We start from the raw sequence: 15,278 nt of genomic DNA on the forward strand, positions 1-15,278 counted from the left end.
GGCGATATATTTCCAAGTTGGGATGGTGTGTGACTTGGAGGGGAACGTGCAGGTGGTGGTGTTCCTATGAGCCTGCTGCCCTTGTCCTTCTAGGTGGTAGAGGGCGCGGGTTTGGGAGGTGCTGTTGAAGGAGCCTTGGCGAGTTGCTGCAGTGCATCTATTAGATGGTACACACTGTAGCCACGGTGCGCCGGTGGTGGAGGGAGTGAATGTTTAAGGTGGTGGATGGGATGCCAATCAAGCAAATCAAATGTAGCACAGTTGATTGCTCAATAGTAAAGGAAAAAATATAAGGACAGTTCGATGCCTAGGACAACAAGAGAAGTTCAGTGACAACCCTATAATTAGAATAATAGAATCATAGAATGATTACACCACAGAAAGAGGCGGCTCTTTGTAAGGGCAATCCAGTTAGTCCCATTCCCCAGCTCTTTCCTCGTGGCCCTGCTAATTTTTTCCCCTTCAAATATTTATCCAATTCCTTTTTAAAAGCCATGATTGAATCTACTTTCATCATCCTTTCAGGCAATGCATTCCAGATCATAACTACTCGCTGCGCAAAAAAGTTTTTCCTCATGTTGTCTTTGGTTCTTTTGCCAATCAACTTAAATCTGTGTCCTCTGGTTCTCGACCCCCCTGCTAATGGGAATAGTTTCTCTATATTTACTTTATCTAAAACCTTCATGATATTGAACACTTCTATCAAATTTCCTCTTAATCTTCTCTGCTCTAAGGAGAATAACCCCAGCTTCACCAGTCTATTCACATAACTGAAGTCCCTCATCCCTGGAACCACTCTAGTAAATCTTTTCTGTACCCTCTCTAAGGCCTTCACATCCTTCCTAAAGTGCGGTGCCCAGAATTGAACACAATACTCCAGATGTGGCCAAACCAATGTTTTATAAAACTTCCTTGTTTTTGTACTTTATGGGCATGATTTTATCATGTTGGCAGGAGGAGAGTGGGGGGAAGGGATTTTCGGGTGCGAAACCCGGAAGGGAAGTAAGCAGGTCACGATCGGTGGTCGTGACCTTAATGAGGCCAATCAATGCCTCTTCTGGGTTTCGCACCCGGCAGAGAGGAGCTACACATCCGAGAGTTGGGGGGCGGTGGTGAGAAAGAGAGAGAGAGACCTCATCGGCTGTTAGGAGAGAGATCGGGGCGGGAGGGGAGACATCGGAGTGGGGGAGACATCGGAGATTGGGGGGGGGGGGTGAGACATCGGAGATTGGTTGGGGGTTCCGGGCGACATCAGAAATCGGACGCGTGGAGGGGGGGGGGGTCCATACAGCATTGCTTTTAAGGTAGGAACATAGGAACATAGGAACAGGAGTAGGCCATTCAGCCCCTCGTGCCTGCTCTGCCATTTGATAAGATCATGGCTGATCTGTGATCTAACTCCATATACCTGCCTTTGGCCCATATCCCTTAATACCTTTGGTTGCCAAAAAGCTATCTATCTCAGATTTAAATTTAGCAATTGAGCTATTATCAATTGCCGTTTGCGGAAGAGAGTTCCAAACTTCTACCACCCTTTGTGTGTAGAAATGTTTTCTAATCTCACTCCTGAAAGGTCTGGTTCTAATTTTTAGACTGTGCCCCCTACTCCTAGAATCCCCAACCAGCGGAAATAGTTTCTCTCTATCCACCTTATCTGTTCCCCTTAATATCTTATAAACTTTGATCAGATCATCCCTTAACCTTCGAAACTCTAGAGAATACAACCCCAATTTGTGTAATCTCTCCTCGTAACTTAACCCTTGAAGTCCGGTTATCATTCTAGTAAACCTACGCTGCACTCCCTCTAAGGCCAATATGTCCTTCCGATGGTGCAGTGCCCAGAACTGCTCACAGTACTCCAGGTGCGGTCTAACCAGGGTTTTGTATAGCTGCAGCATAACTTCTGTCCCCTCGTACTCCAGTTCTCTAGATATAAAGGCCAGCATTCCATTAGCCTTCTTGATTATTTTCTGCACCTGTTCATGACACTTCAATGATCTATGTACCTGAACCCCTAAGTCCCTTTGGACATCCGCAGTTTTTAACTTGTATGTTTGTTAACTTTTTTTTACAATGGAAAATGTCATTTTATTTTATTTAATTGGTTGTATTTTTCATTGATCCTGCCCTTCCCACCTGCTTTCACCAGGAGTGAATCGGAAGCGATGGGAAAGCCGCCCAGGTAAGGTTAAAATTATTTTAAGTGTCCAATACACAAAATATAAACTACCTTAAGTATCTCAATGAGGTATATTGCCCCTTTAAGTGGGGATGGGACTTCTTGGTGTCTGCTGTGCGCACGCATGCAGATTTGCCTGAGTCTAATGCAAAAATGGGCGGGTTCTAGCCGGGATGTCTGCCCGCTCCCAAAAATATCGATTTTGTCTGCCCCCCCACTTCCCGCCCCCGACCCACCCGACCTTGCGGGCTAAAATTGAGCCCTATATCTCTAATTATGAAGCCCAGGATCCCGTATGCTTTTTTAACCGCTTCCTCAACCTTTCCTGCCACCTTCAAAGATTTGTGCAGATATAGCCCAATTATAATAAGAAATTAAATATTTTACGTAAGGTAGAAAAAAATGAAACATTAACATTGAGATTTTCTGTGGCATTGCTAATGGCAAGTCAGAGGAGTATTATAGTATGAAATGTAAAATATATTAGGACAGTTAATCCCCTGTGGCAATGCTCACAGACCAAAATTAGAAAAAAATGTGTCTCCCCCTTCTTGTAACTGTGTCTCTGCTTGTCTCCCACCTTAATTCTTTCTTTTTGCTTCTCTCCGTCTTAGTTTGTCTTTCTTGTTCTCTCTCCGGGGGGGGGGGGCGCAAAATGGATGGTGGCAGATCGAGGGCCTGTTATACACCCCGCCCGGTTTTCCTTCCGGGGAGGGTAAATAATGTGCAGCTAAGCCGCTACCTTCCGTTTTTCACCCACACTATAGTTGAATTTCATCTCTTTCTCTCTCTCTCTCTCTCTCTCTCTCCCTGTGCCTCTGATACACTTTTCTTGTTGTCTCTCTGGGGTAAATTTTAACTGAGAGATGGGAAGGGAGCAGAGGGGAAAGTTTTCCGGGTGCGAAACCCGGAAGATAAGTGGGTTAATCAGGCCGATCAATGGCACTTCCGGGTTTCGCACCCAGCAGCCAGTCTGATTGACAGGCTGGCTGGCTGTCGGCCAGGAAGGCCTGCTGCAGCAGGCTGCAGCCGGGGATCAGAGGGAGGGAGGGAGGGAGGGAGGGACTATAGGCCAGGGAGAAGATGGAGGGGCGACCAGGGAGAAGATCGGGGTTGGGGGACCGGGGTGGAGATCGGAGGGGTGGGGTGCTGCGGAAGAGACCGGGCGGCTGAGGAACAGATCGGGGGGACTGAGAAGTAGATCGGGGGGCTGAGAAGCAGATCAGAGGTCGCTGGAGGTCGGGTGAAGAGTCAGAGGTAGGTGGGGTCTACCACGGGGGTGGGGTCCACCATTGGTCGGGGGGGGTGGGTCTGCCGATCGCGGGGGTCCTGTCGGTCAGGTGAGCTTGTTGGGCCTGGATGAAACACTCCTGCTCCTCTGGGCCCACAAGCAGTGCAATAAAAGCACTCACCTCATGGATCCGGCACTTCTCACCTGCTTTCACCTGACGTGAATCGGAAGCGATGGGAAACCCGAACGGGTAAGGTTAAATTCATTTTATTATTCCAATTCACAAAATATTAAGTACCTCAAGTATCTCAATGAGGTACATTGCCCTCTTAAGTATCGGCCCGCCGGAATTAAGTTGGGGTGGGACTGCCTGGTGTCTACTCCCCACACACAGACAAACCTGCCTGGGTTAGACCCAGAAGCAGATACGTTGGAGCTGAGATGCTGTCCCGCTCTGAAAATGGAGTATTTTTACTCTCCACCCGCCGCCCCAACCCACCCGTTCTTGGGGGTTAAAATTTACCCCTGAATCTCTGGGTTTGTTTCTAACTCTGGGGTTAATTTTAACCTAACTCACCCAGTGGGAAACTGACGGGATCAGATCGGCCGCCTGTTTTACACCCCGCCTGATTTTACTTTCCATCAAAATGAAAGGAAAGTCAAATCGGGTAGAGTGTAAAACGAGCAGCCGATCGGATCCCGTCAGTTTCCCCCTGGGCGGGTTAGGTTAAAATGACCCCTTTCTCTCCCTTTGCTTTTGTCTCCTCTCAAACAGTTTCTAGTATCTTTCTTCCTTTTCTTGCTTTTCTTTTTCAGTTTCTTTCATTACATCATATACTCTCTTTGCCTCTCACACACTTTCCTGCCTGGTCTCTCTGTATGCCTTTCTTTCTGTAAGTTTTGTACTGTGTCTATTTGTATGTGCACAATTAGACTGTCGTATCTAATTGTAGCATTAATTGTTGTTTTAAGGGAGTCGTCTGTGTTCTATTTGTAAGATAACCTACTCAGGTACTGATTCACTCAGAGATATGTAGCATCAATGATAAGCTTGGTTTGGAAACATTGAGACATGCTTGCATATTGAATTCAGCTGCACTGAACTAGTTCTTACACCGAAATCATTTCATCACAACAAACAGTATTTCGTTGAAGTGTGATTTGCTAACTACTGGTGGTTTTCATGTCCATTTGCTACCAAACAGAGAAGGGTAATCTAAGCACCCTCTGAGATTGAGTACCTTTCCTTATTAATGGTTTGAGCCCTTTGTAAGGCCCTCAGGAGGTCAGGCCAACTGAGAACTAGCGTGAGTTCCCCTGAGGACTTTTAAGGACAATCGGGGTGGAATTTCCCAGGGTAGCCCACTCCCAAACGTGCTCCCTTGACGTGGGCGGGGATGACAGGGCAAATGATCCGCCCATGGCCCTCCCACCGCCCCCCCCCCCCAAACACCGCCTCCCCCCAGCAGAAAGAGGCACTTTTGTCGAGTTGGAATCCCAACAGTACCAGCTTCCACCACAAATTCCTGTCCCCTCCCAGGCAGAAATCTTTTCTACCCTCCTGAACTTAGGAATTTTGGAGCTCAGATCGTCGTTAGATAAGATTACTGTCTGAGCAAAACTGCAGCCGGTGCCATTTCATCATGAGATTAGTCTACATCCAACATGAATTGCACAAATCACTGGTGAAATGTTCTTTTCTGGTATATTGTATCATGTATCATCGAGGGGGAAGATATATTTATAAATTAAATCACAGAGTTATTTTACTTACTCCATACAGTTCAGTCTTGATTCGAACAAACCACCTCATATACCAAGTGCCTGTGTCTGTCTGTATCTCTATCAATTCATCAATCAGTTTTGGAGTCTTGATTCTATTTACCTGTGAAAACAAGAGCTGGTGAATAAAACATAGCTCACCAGAATACGAAGTTTCTGAGCTAAATATATTTTCAAGATTTCTTTCCCTGTTTACCACAATGTAAATGTGTCATTGATAATCAAACTTATATAGTCCAGAATTTGCTGGAGTGGGGCATCGTCTGACGTGCCCCTTTTTGTTAGATTATTTTCCTCACCTTACAGCTCGAAAAATGTTTACGCCACAAATTGCTGGAAGTGCGAGCTGATAACGGGGAGGTCAAGGGGGCAGCTGGGACCTTGGTATATGACGGGACCAACAGTCTATCTCCTTTACACATTGAGATTTAAGGATAGAGAAGGAAGCAGAGGAACGACGGAGAAGGAAATAGGGTGAATTAGAGTCAAATTCGGTACAGAAAGAAAAATTGGATGAAAAGAGAGAAAAAGAGAGATGGAAAAGAAAAGTAAGAAAAAAATTTTAAAGTAAAAAATTTGAGTGGCATTGCAGGAACATAAATCTCATCATTAAAAGGATCCTTAAGTCATTAAGTATTGGCCCTAACTTTCTGCAGTGACTATAATTAGTTTAAACAGCGCAAATGCAGCAATTTCTTGGAGCTCATGGGAAGGTTGACGGCAAGCTCCTGTTTCCACGTGGCTAACAGCAGGGCGGCGCAAGTCGTCCAGCAATTTGTGGCGATTCACAATTCACGGTGTATCTCTTCCTCTTACAGATTGCTGGGTTATTTACACACTAATGACACATGCTCCTTAAATTCGCCGTTATTTTGCCAGCAAATTCTGGCCCAATATTATTGATGGGCTCTCAGTGTGATTTCTACCTTCGCCAGGAGACTTGCCTCAGGGGGACTGGAATATGACTTCCACAGGCCAGGGGTGCCAGTAGTTGGGGCTGGCTGGCTCCAGCGTAACTGATGGGTGCAATTGTTTGTGATCAATTACATTCCCTTGGAATCACATTTACCATCCTTCTTTCCTCAAATACTATGGAGCTCCCAAAAATATCAGCCAGAGCAACTCTAATTTTCTCTTTCACTTCATTTGAGAGTTGTAAAAGCTAACTGGCATGGGAAAATTGTAGACTCTCACCTACACCTCACGCATTCCAAGATGAATTTCATGTAAATCACGTTACTGCTCTAATATACATGGAAAATAACTACCAAAAATACTGCAGAGTAACTGAAAAGTACTTGAAAGGAAAAAAATTGCAGGGCTACAGAGATAGGGTGGGGGAGTGGGGTTAGCTGGATTGCTCTTGCATGTAACCGGCACGGACTTGATGGGCTGAAAGGCCTCCTTCCGTGCTGTAACCTTTCTACGGTTCTATGAAAATAAACTGCCAGCAACTCAAATGTAGCTGTTCTTTTAAAGTAGCTCCTCAGGATAACAATTTCTAATTTGTCTCAACCTTTGTTATAATTTAATGTTCTTCTTGGAAAAAGCAGTCTGCTTCAAAGCAAAGTCATTTTTTTTATCCCTGGAGCAAATGGAGAGCACCCTGTAGTACCAATGGTAATTAAGTTTTTGCCTCCTCTCTTCCCAAACATAAGCCTAGAAATTGGGCATGGGGAACAATCCCCGTGCTGGAAAGGGTAGGGTCGACCTGATATTGGGCCTCGGTCCTCATTTGCATGAGACTGTTGATCTGCAGACCCCTGCTGGGCGCCCCAGCCAGCTCGCTAGAGAAAAGGATTTCAATTTTGGGCCGCTGCATCGCTAGCAGTTGATGATATGAATGCTACATCGCCAGAGGTGATGTCATTCAGATGAGTCGCTAACCCAAAGCACCATCTGCCCCTTCAACATTTGAATTTCTTCGTTTGGGATTTCATACTTACGTTTTTTTCCCTCCAAAGTGAAGAAATGTTGAATGCACCTACAGCTCAATTTACAAAGCCTGCGTGACTATTTGTTTTCACGTCTTATAGGCCTATAATCAGGGCCGTTCTTGAGGCGATAGGTTTTTTGGGGTTGTGTCAAGGTTTTTTGAAGCTGTTGATCAACTTTTGCTAGTTTTGTAAGTTGGCATGTACGGTAATTTTCTAAGTTACATACTATTTAAAATGTCTTTCTAGGGTGGCAGAATGGCACAGTATATTAGAATGTCATTGTCTCAATTTACAAAGTAGTGAAATATCCATGACCTCAGCTTTGCATTCGAGGTGAGCCAGATGCTTTCCCACCTACAGGGATTTTTGGTGGGGTAGCTATCCTGAGCCACTCTCACTTATCTCATAGTTGTCACATTGTAGAGTATCACCTGCTCCCTGGGACCAGGGTGCTCATTTGCATGAGTATGGGCTATGACGCAGGAAGGCCGAGAGCAATGAGTTTTATTTTTCAATAAACGCTCTTTTTATCTTATTGTCCTACATTTTAGTCTCTCTCAGGACTCCAATTCACTAAACCAAACTCATCCTTTATCCTTGAACTCTTCATCATTGGCACTTACAGTGAACACTTTTTCAGGCTGTCCCCGTGCTCTCATATTGGTGTCATGGATTTGCTTCAGAATCATCCAGGCCTCATCATGTTTCCCCACCTATAAAACAGAAAAAATAAGAACATATGTTTTAACTATTTCAGAAATAACAGATTAAACTCATGGGTCCTTTGTTGATCCAGGACCCACAGTAAATTATTAATGTTAAAATTGGGGGCATTTTATGTAAGGAAGAATCAATCAATTTTGCTCAATTTATGAAGAAAAGAAAGAACTTGCATTTACATCGAGCTTTCCTCAAGATGTCCCAATGTGCTTCACAGCCAATGAATAACTTTTGAAGTGCAATGCATTATCTACATAAGCCATACAGTTCAAGAACGATTCAGGCTCACTTCCTTCTCTCTATTGAGTTAACTAGTCTCAGCTAGGGTAAAATGGGCCTTGGTGTCCTCAGGAAGGAGTAAATCAGCCACAAATTCCGACTCCTGGTTGTGATCCAGTGATCCCCTGCTGGAAAGTGCTTTTGTCGGACGAGGATGGGTTTGGGCCCAACTGTTAACCCCCCATGGTAGATTAGCTTGCTGAAACTCAATATCTGAGCTCACGCACAAAGACCAGCCAATAAAGGGTTGTGGAACCCTACCCCAGCATGAATCAGTGCCTTCAGGAAAGGAGGGGAAAAATAAAAGAGAAATCGAGAAAAAAAGAGAAAATGGTGACCTTTACTATGAATAACTGTTCTTCAAAAAACACATCATTGACTTTTTTTTTCCTTTAAAGCCCACTCAGGAAGCGTGGGCCTCTGCCCTCTTTCCAAATACCTTACCTCCAGCAGGAATCTAGGACTTTCAGGCATGAAGGTGAGTGCCACAACAGAGGAGACACAGGGAAGAGCGCAGACAACGACGAACACTCGCCAGCTGTGGAACTGGTACGCAGAACCCATACTGAAACTCCAACCTGGACAGGAAAAATGCAAATTCTTAGAACTTTAGTGCAACTAATCCATGCGACTTTTAGCAGTACCACCTCATTCATAAATGAGAGCCGACTCCACAAATCCAAAGGGCCAACAACTCATTTGGAAAGCTTTTACTATTTTCCTGTTATAATCAACAGGCATTGTTCAAAACATACCTCTGAGGGCTGATCGCCTAGTGCTTGGTGAAAGTATACGAAGCAACTTCTTTTTAAATGTGTCTAATGACTGTTCCGTGTGATGTGATGTTACTGCATGTTTACCACCAAATACAGTGTGGTAATGCTGATAGCAAAGGAGGTTACTGTACATTGTCCACGTTATATTAAAATAACTCTGATTGACTAGTACCAGTTTAGTAAAAAGTAATTAATACAATTTTAGGGGCTGAATCAATACATGCCAACTTAGAAAATCAGCAAAAGCTGATCAACAAATTCAGCAAAACTGACACAGCCCCCATAAAGCTGACAACTCAAGAATGGCCGTGATATATGGAAACAAATAGTTACACGGGATTTGTAACTTAAGCTGTAGGCACATCCAACATTCCTTCACGTTTACACCAGGAATAAAATACATACATGCAAATCTGAATGAGAAATCCAAATATTGAAGGCACTAAATTAGTGGTGCATTTCTTGGGAAATCTGAAGGTTGCTCCCCTGGCAAATTTTGAATTTGTACATCTTGCTCCAACATCCAAAGCCCCCATTCCCTTCAGTATACAGACTCATTGCACCCATCCAAATCCCCACCCTTTCACAGAGACATTCTCTTCTCCAGCCCTTCCAGTTTATACTGGCATTCTTCCCTCTTTCCTTCGTCAATTCAACCTGGCACTCTTCGCCCCTCCAATCTAGTTAAGCTGGTAATCTTCCTCCATTCAAATAGTACTCTTCCTTCCTCCCCAGAGTTCATACTGGCTTTCTCCCTCCCAACTCCCTCTCAGTTAATGTTGCCAAGTCTTTTCCTCCTCTACCCCAAAGCCCCAATCACAACCTCTGTCCCTTTCCCTGTCCCCTTCAATGCCACCCATTTATCCCTTCCCGCTCCCCTTCATTTTCCCTTTTCTCTCTCTCCTTTATGGCCATCCATATCCCTCTTTCATCAATAGCCCCTTACTTCACTACTAACCACTCTTCCTTTCCACTGGCATTTATTCGCCTCACCCTGCCATCCATTCTTCCATCTCCCTTTCCCACTGCCACGCCTCACCCATTCCCTTGCTTTCTACTTCCCTGCTTCCTTCCCTTTGAAATCTGTTCTGTTCCCACCCCCTCCTCTTCACTTGTCATCCACTTGCCATTCATCACCTCCCCGCTACCTGAGTCGAGTGGCTCATGCACAGGACGCATCCACTCTGCTCTAAGCAGCATCCCAGCATTAATGGCCAGGATTGCTGCCTCTGCATGAGAGTTCCTACCTACAGTGTGCAGAAGCAGCAATTGTGATCATTAGTGCAGGGAGTGTGCTGATTTGGGAGGAATGGGTCTGCCGCACAGAAGGGAGCCTGGCTTTGTTGATTTTTGTCTTGAAACACTTAAATCCTGACCAGGCCCCCAAATTACTGACTGTTAGTGTAAAATGCTGACAATTTGATATGGATATAGATCTCATTTTATAAAACAAGGCTTGTATTGTCTCTTTTTTTTGGGGGGAATAGGATTATGAGGTGGGGTCAAAGGTGGGGACTCCCTATGTTTTCTTGTCGTAGTTCAGTTAGTTGTTTTCTGCTTCCATATTTTTCCCCCATTTATATTCTTTTTTCTCTACTAACTCCTTGTTATGGGTTGCCTCGATCCACTTAAGCTGAAATTTATTTGGTAACTACTTCCGCAGCAGGAGTTTCCATACATGAAAACATGGCATTTCTGGGTCCAACCCTATTTCCCAGCCCCCGCTGGTCCTTTCCTGCCCCTTTTTCCTGGAACTGCACCCCAGGTCCCAAGGAAATTTGTGGCCATGTTACTTAAGCAGAACAATTTTAGTAACATTAAGTTCTGTTGCAGAGATACTTGCAAATTAGTTTCATATTTTTCTTAAGTTTTACAATTTTTTGGTTCTCACTATAAAAACCCAGACTCTAAACTGCTTACTCATAGTGTTGACCTGTCTCAGAGAAACTATTTGTGTGGTTGAATAATAGTAGTTGTTTTAGCCATGCCCAGCTGATTCCTGTGCCAATCTGTGAAAGAGAGAGGTGCCTGTGTACTAAACAAAAGAAACGTAACAAAATAGGTGCAGAAACGCAAGGCAGAATATCCGTGTGGGAAATGCCCAGTTTTATAGTGCAAAATAGAAGCGCATTCTTCACCCATAATACTTGCTAGTGCCAATGCAGATTTTATACAGAGACGGTAGGAATGCTGGAAATATAACCTCCCTTTGCATGTGCACTTTCCAGCAGCAATCACTGGAAAGTGATCAGGTGCGAGACACCCAGGATACTGAGGGCAATTATAGCAGTCCTCCCGTCACCCAGCTAAGATCAGTTAACTCAGCTCAGACCAGGAGTTGAACCTGGGGCCTTCTGGTCTGTACGGGCCGGTTACATGCTGCCTTTATCAACTGAATCGTCAGGGGAGAGGTACTCTTAAAATACATGTATGGTACAAATGCAAGAAAAATGTTAATTTGTTCTGTGAAAGGAAGTTCCATATATTGATCTGCAGAGAAAGGTGACACATTAACTGCAAGGGCACTCAAAGGTGTTCTCTCATCTGATTGCCTATCAGCTAATTCCATGAAGCTTTGACTAGCAATCGCACAGAGAAGGGTGGCTGGTTCCGCAGTGGTATAGTCAGCAGATTGACTGTGAAATCAGTTCGTCACTACAGGTCAGCAGATCGACTGCAGAGCTAATTTATTCCATTATATAGGCCCAGACTTGTTGAGTAATGTGCTGCAATGATACAATGCCATTGAACTGATAACTGAAGAGGTAGGAACTTTTGGAGACTTCGTAATGTCTACCCACCATATTTTAAATTCTTTGACTAAAGCCATCAATTCAGCTTCGTGAAAGCATGATTTTCTTGTCTCCTCAGTTGAGTGTACCATTTTGTCTCTGTTACTATCAGTGGAGACTAAGCCAGATTCATTAACAAAAGTCAAGTGGTTTATTTCTGATTATTAAACCGGTCAATTAATACAATTTCATCTAGCCTACCATAGAATGGGTTAAATTTACAAACAATGCTAAATTACAATGCAGAAACATGGATGGCATTGCATGGTAAAATAGTACTGTATATTATGTATATCTATGTTATTTATGTAATTACAGAACCACCAAAAGTACATTAACTGCCCCATGCAGGAAGAGTCCCTTAAAGCTGTTTTATTGCAGCTAATAAATGATTAATACAACATTGACTTTTTAAAAATTCAGATAGAAAGAAGTCAAGTAACAATTTGCTTGTAGAGAGTCGAGCACTCTGCATTCACCTATAAGAGCCCATTATGATAAACTGTATTGGTAAATAGATTATTGAGTCCTTGCTATCCCATTGACTAATGCAGGCTCTTGGGAGTGATGAAAGCTCATCTTCCAAAAAAGAACTTAACTCTCACAGCTTAATAGCTGCATTACTACCCACTAATAGTTATAATGAGAGCCCCAGGATGTTTTATCCTAGAATACGGAGTTTTGAGCTGGTTAAAATACAAGGTGCAGCTTTTTATCTCTGCTTTTCTTCCTGTTCCACGGCAGTTTTGCTCCCCCTTCACTTCCTGTCAGCTGGAGAAAAATGGAAATAGCAATTTTCCATCCCTTTCTATTCCTATCACATGAAGTTTTGCCTTCCTGGCAAATAATGTGCCTGTTTGACTCAAATAACACATGGAAGTAGTTCAAATTGCAAACTATACATTTAAAGGTGGAGATGGTAGAAAATGAAACAAACCTAACTGGAAAATGCATGGCTTTATATATTTTAAAGAAACAAGTTCCCCAATAACTCAACCGGTTAGGGAAGTGAGTGACCAGGCATGTCTGAAGTTCAAAACCTGATCTGTGCTGTGGTCTGTGGTCTCAGGTGGGTTGGTGGTAGGGACACCATAATTGGGCTCATCAGCAATGGTGTAGAAGAGGTGACAATCTGCCACGGTTCTCACTCCTGATCGCAATCCAGTGATCCCTGGAAGTAGTGATATGTGCATGTGATCATCAAGTGAGGCCAGGATTGGGCTTGATGTGATGCCCCTACCTCCTACAGTCCAATAGCCATTCAATACATACTGTCCAGGTGCTCACGTAAAGAATGGCCAGTTGGGAAAAGTACCAGAGGACAGTCTGTGTCTGTTAAACAATACCCAACAAGGCTTTCAAAAGAAGAAAATGGGAGGAGAGAAAATTCACAGAAAAAGGAGAAAACCCATGGTAGTCTTGAGGGTCTCCACTTCAGTTCATTTGCCATTAAATCCTCATTCGTGCCTTACATCACCCAGATTGAATTACTCCAATGCTTTCCTTGCTGACCTCCCAGACTCCAAAAACTGCAGCTCATCCAAAACTTTGCTACTCACACCTTATCTTATTCTGTTTGCCCATCGCCCTCTGTCCTCATTGACCTACATTGGTTCTCAGTCCCCCAACACCTCAAGTTTCAAATTCTGTTTTAAAACCCTGTTTTACATCCCGCCCCAGTTTCTTTTCCATTGAAGTCATTGGAGAAGAATGTTGGGCACATTGTATAAAGTACATCAGGTAAGTCAGAATGGTATCGTGATAAACCCTCTTTGATTGTATTAGATAAATAAAGCTTTAAAAGCTTTTTTTAATTAACTAAGTAACACGTGAATATAAGTCAGCTTTCACATTGTAATTGCTAGTTTGCATTAATCAATAAAAGACATCGATAAACCTGCAGTAAAGAGTACATTGTGTTCTGTTCATTTTCATTTCCCATTATTGCTAATGGACATGCTTGTTGATGTAAGGTGATGAACCACATATGTCCGCCTCAAGATAGTAACAAAAGCCAGTACCCAAAGGATCACAAGGTCTTGTCAAGGCAACTGTATCCCCAAAAGAAATGAAGAATACAACACAGGGTTAAATATCACTATTGCTTTTTGCAGGTGCCGCAGTGTGTATATACTTGGCTAGTCATTAATCTTCAGTCTAGCCCTGAGTTCCTGCAATGTCACAGATTGTTAAAGCCATTGGTTAGGCTGTATCCAGGGAGCAATTTCCGTGGACCACTGCGCAGGCAGAACTCGAGTAACCCCAGAGACAGCCTCAGCATTCCTCTCGCTCAATATCACCTTCTCACTCTACTGATTACCCAAAATGACCAAATGAATCACTGCGACAGTGGTGCCTGCAGTACGTGATGTGCAGAGCTGACCCAATGCTTCATTAAAGAAACCCACCATGTGAATTGCTATAAATGTGAGCTTTTTTTTTCAATTCTTTTTCTTTCCAATTTTTTCCCCTTTCCTCCTTTTCCAAAGGTGTTGACTCCCTCCCTGGAATATGGTTCCACAGGCCAAATTCTGGCTATTATTCACTTGTGAGCCTTGACAATGAGTGCCAGCTGGCTATCCAACGGTGGAAGTATCACAGCCAAGCCCGATCCTGCCCTCATCACACACGGCCATCAGGGGTCGCTGGACAGTAATCAGGTATGGGAATTCCAGCTAATTTTCTTTTTCCTAAACAATGGGCGCAGCCGGCATTATAGCACCTTGACCACTGCCCTGACTGAGTTCAGTTAACTCCGCATCTACCGAGGGATCAAACCTAGGACCTTTCTGGTCTGTATAGGGCAGAGTGAGAAACTTTACCTCTGAGCCATCAGATCTGCTAAAAAAAAGAGAACTTCAAGAAAACCGTAACATTTCAAATAAAATAAGTCGACAAAAGAGTCTATCTGGAGCACCACAACTGGAGACATACATGATTTTAGACATATTTCCCAAGTCTACTGAGATCCTAATTCCTCTGGAGCATTGAAAATTAAAAGTACAGAGCTAGGCAGATCTGGTAGCTCAAGAGAGAAAGTAGCCAACCTCCAACTGGGGGGTTACAAACTCAAATCCCAACATCAGCTGCTATTCGAACTCCCCTTCTCCTATTTATTATATATGCCAGTTGATCTCCATGAAATTTCACACGGTGAGTCAAGACCAAGTGTCGTCTTCAGTCAAAACAGGGTTAGAGGTCAAGGCCTAATCGGATCAGGGTGCACTGACATAACTCAGTCCCCATTTTAAAGTTATACATTCTGTCTTTATTTCAATATAATACCTTGATTTTATATTAATATTTATGGTCAATTAGCAAAACTTATGGCAATTTGGGAAGCAGGGAAGTAGAGTTGGTTGGACCATAGGACTTTCCACGCAGTACAGGCCAAGGTGTTGGAAGGTGCAAAACCGAGGCACTACAGCGCCACCACTGGCAGGAGGGTGTAATTGTAGTGTGACAAGTATACAAAAGTGCGACAAAAGCCGGGCAACAGGAAGTTAGGTTATGTAGACAGGAAGTGTGTGCAACAATCAGATTTGTAAGATATTACACGTTATTGAAAATCTTATGTAGGGC

At 43.6% G+C, this 15,278-nt stretch overlaps 1 protein-coding gene across 4 annotated transcripts in view; it reads right to left on the reverse strand.

The window, feature by feature from the left end:
• Positions 1-15,278, reverse strand: part of sv2ca (synaptic vesicle glycoprotein 2Ca) — a 143,095-nt gene that overhangs the window by 16,674 nt on the left and 111,143 nt on the right. For 2 of the 4 annotated variants that reach the window (XM_067982157.1, XM_067982155.1), the window contains exons 4-6: positions 8,573-8,706; positions 7,753-7,842; positions 5,196-5,295 (exon numbers count right to left, since the gene is read on the reverse strand). In XM_067982157.1, coding sequence (XP_067838258.1) covers positions 5,196-5,295; positions 7,753-7,842; positions 8,573-8,706 — 324 coding nt within the window. Of the gene's footprint in view, positions 1-5,184; positions 5,296-7,752; positions 7,843-8,572; positions 8,707-15,278 lie in introns of all 4 variants that reach the window. The other 2 variants (XM_067982156.1, XM_067982154.1) reach the window with 2 other exon arrangements.

The sequence above is a fragment of the Heptranchias perlo genome, chromosome 4 (assembly GCF_035084215.1).
Source record: "Heptranchias perlo isolate sHepPer1 chromosome 4, sHepPer1.hap1, whole genome shotgun sequence".
Classification (NCBI taxonomy): Eukaryota; Metazoa; Chordata; class Chondrichthyes; order Hexanchiformes; family Hexanchidae; genus Heptranchias; species Heptranchias perlo.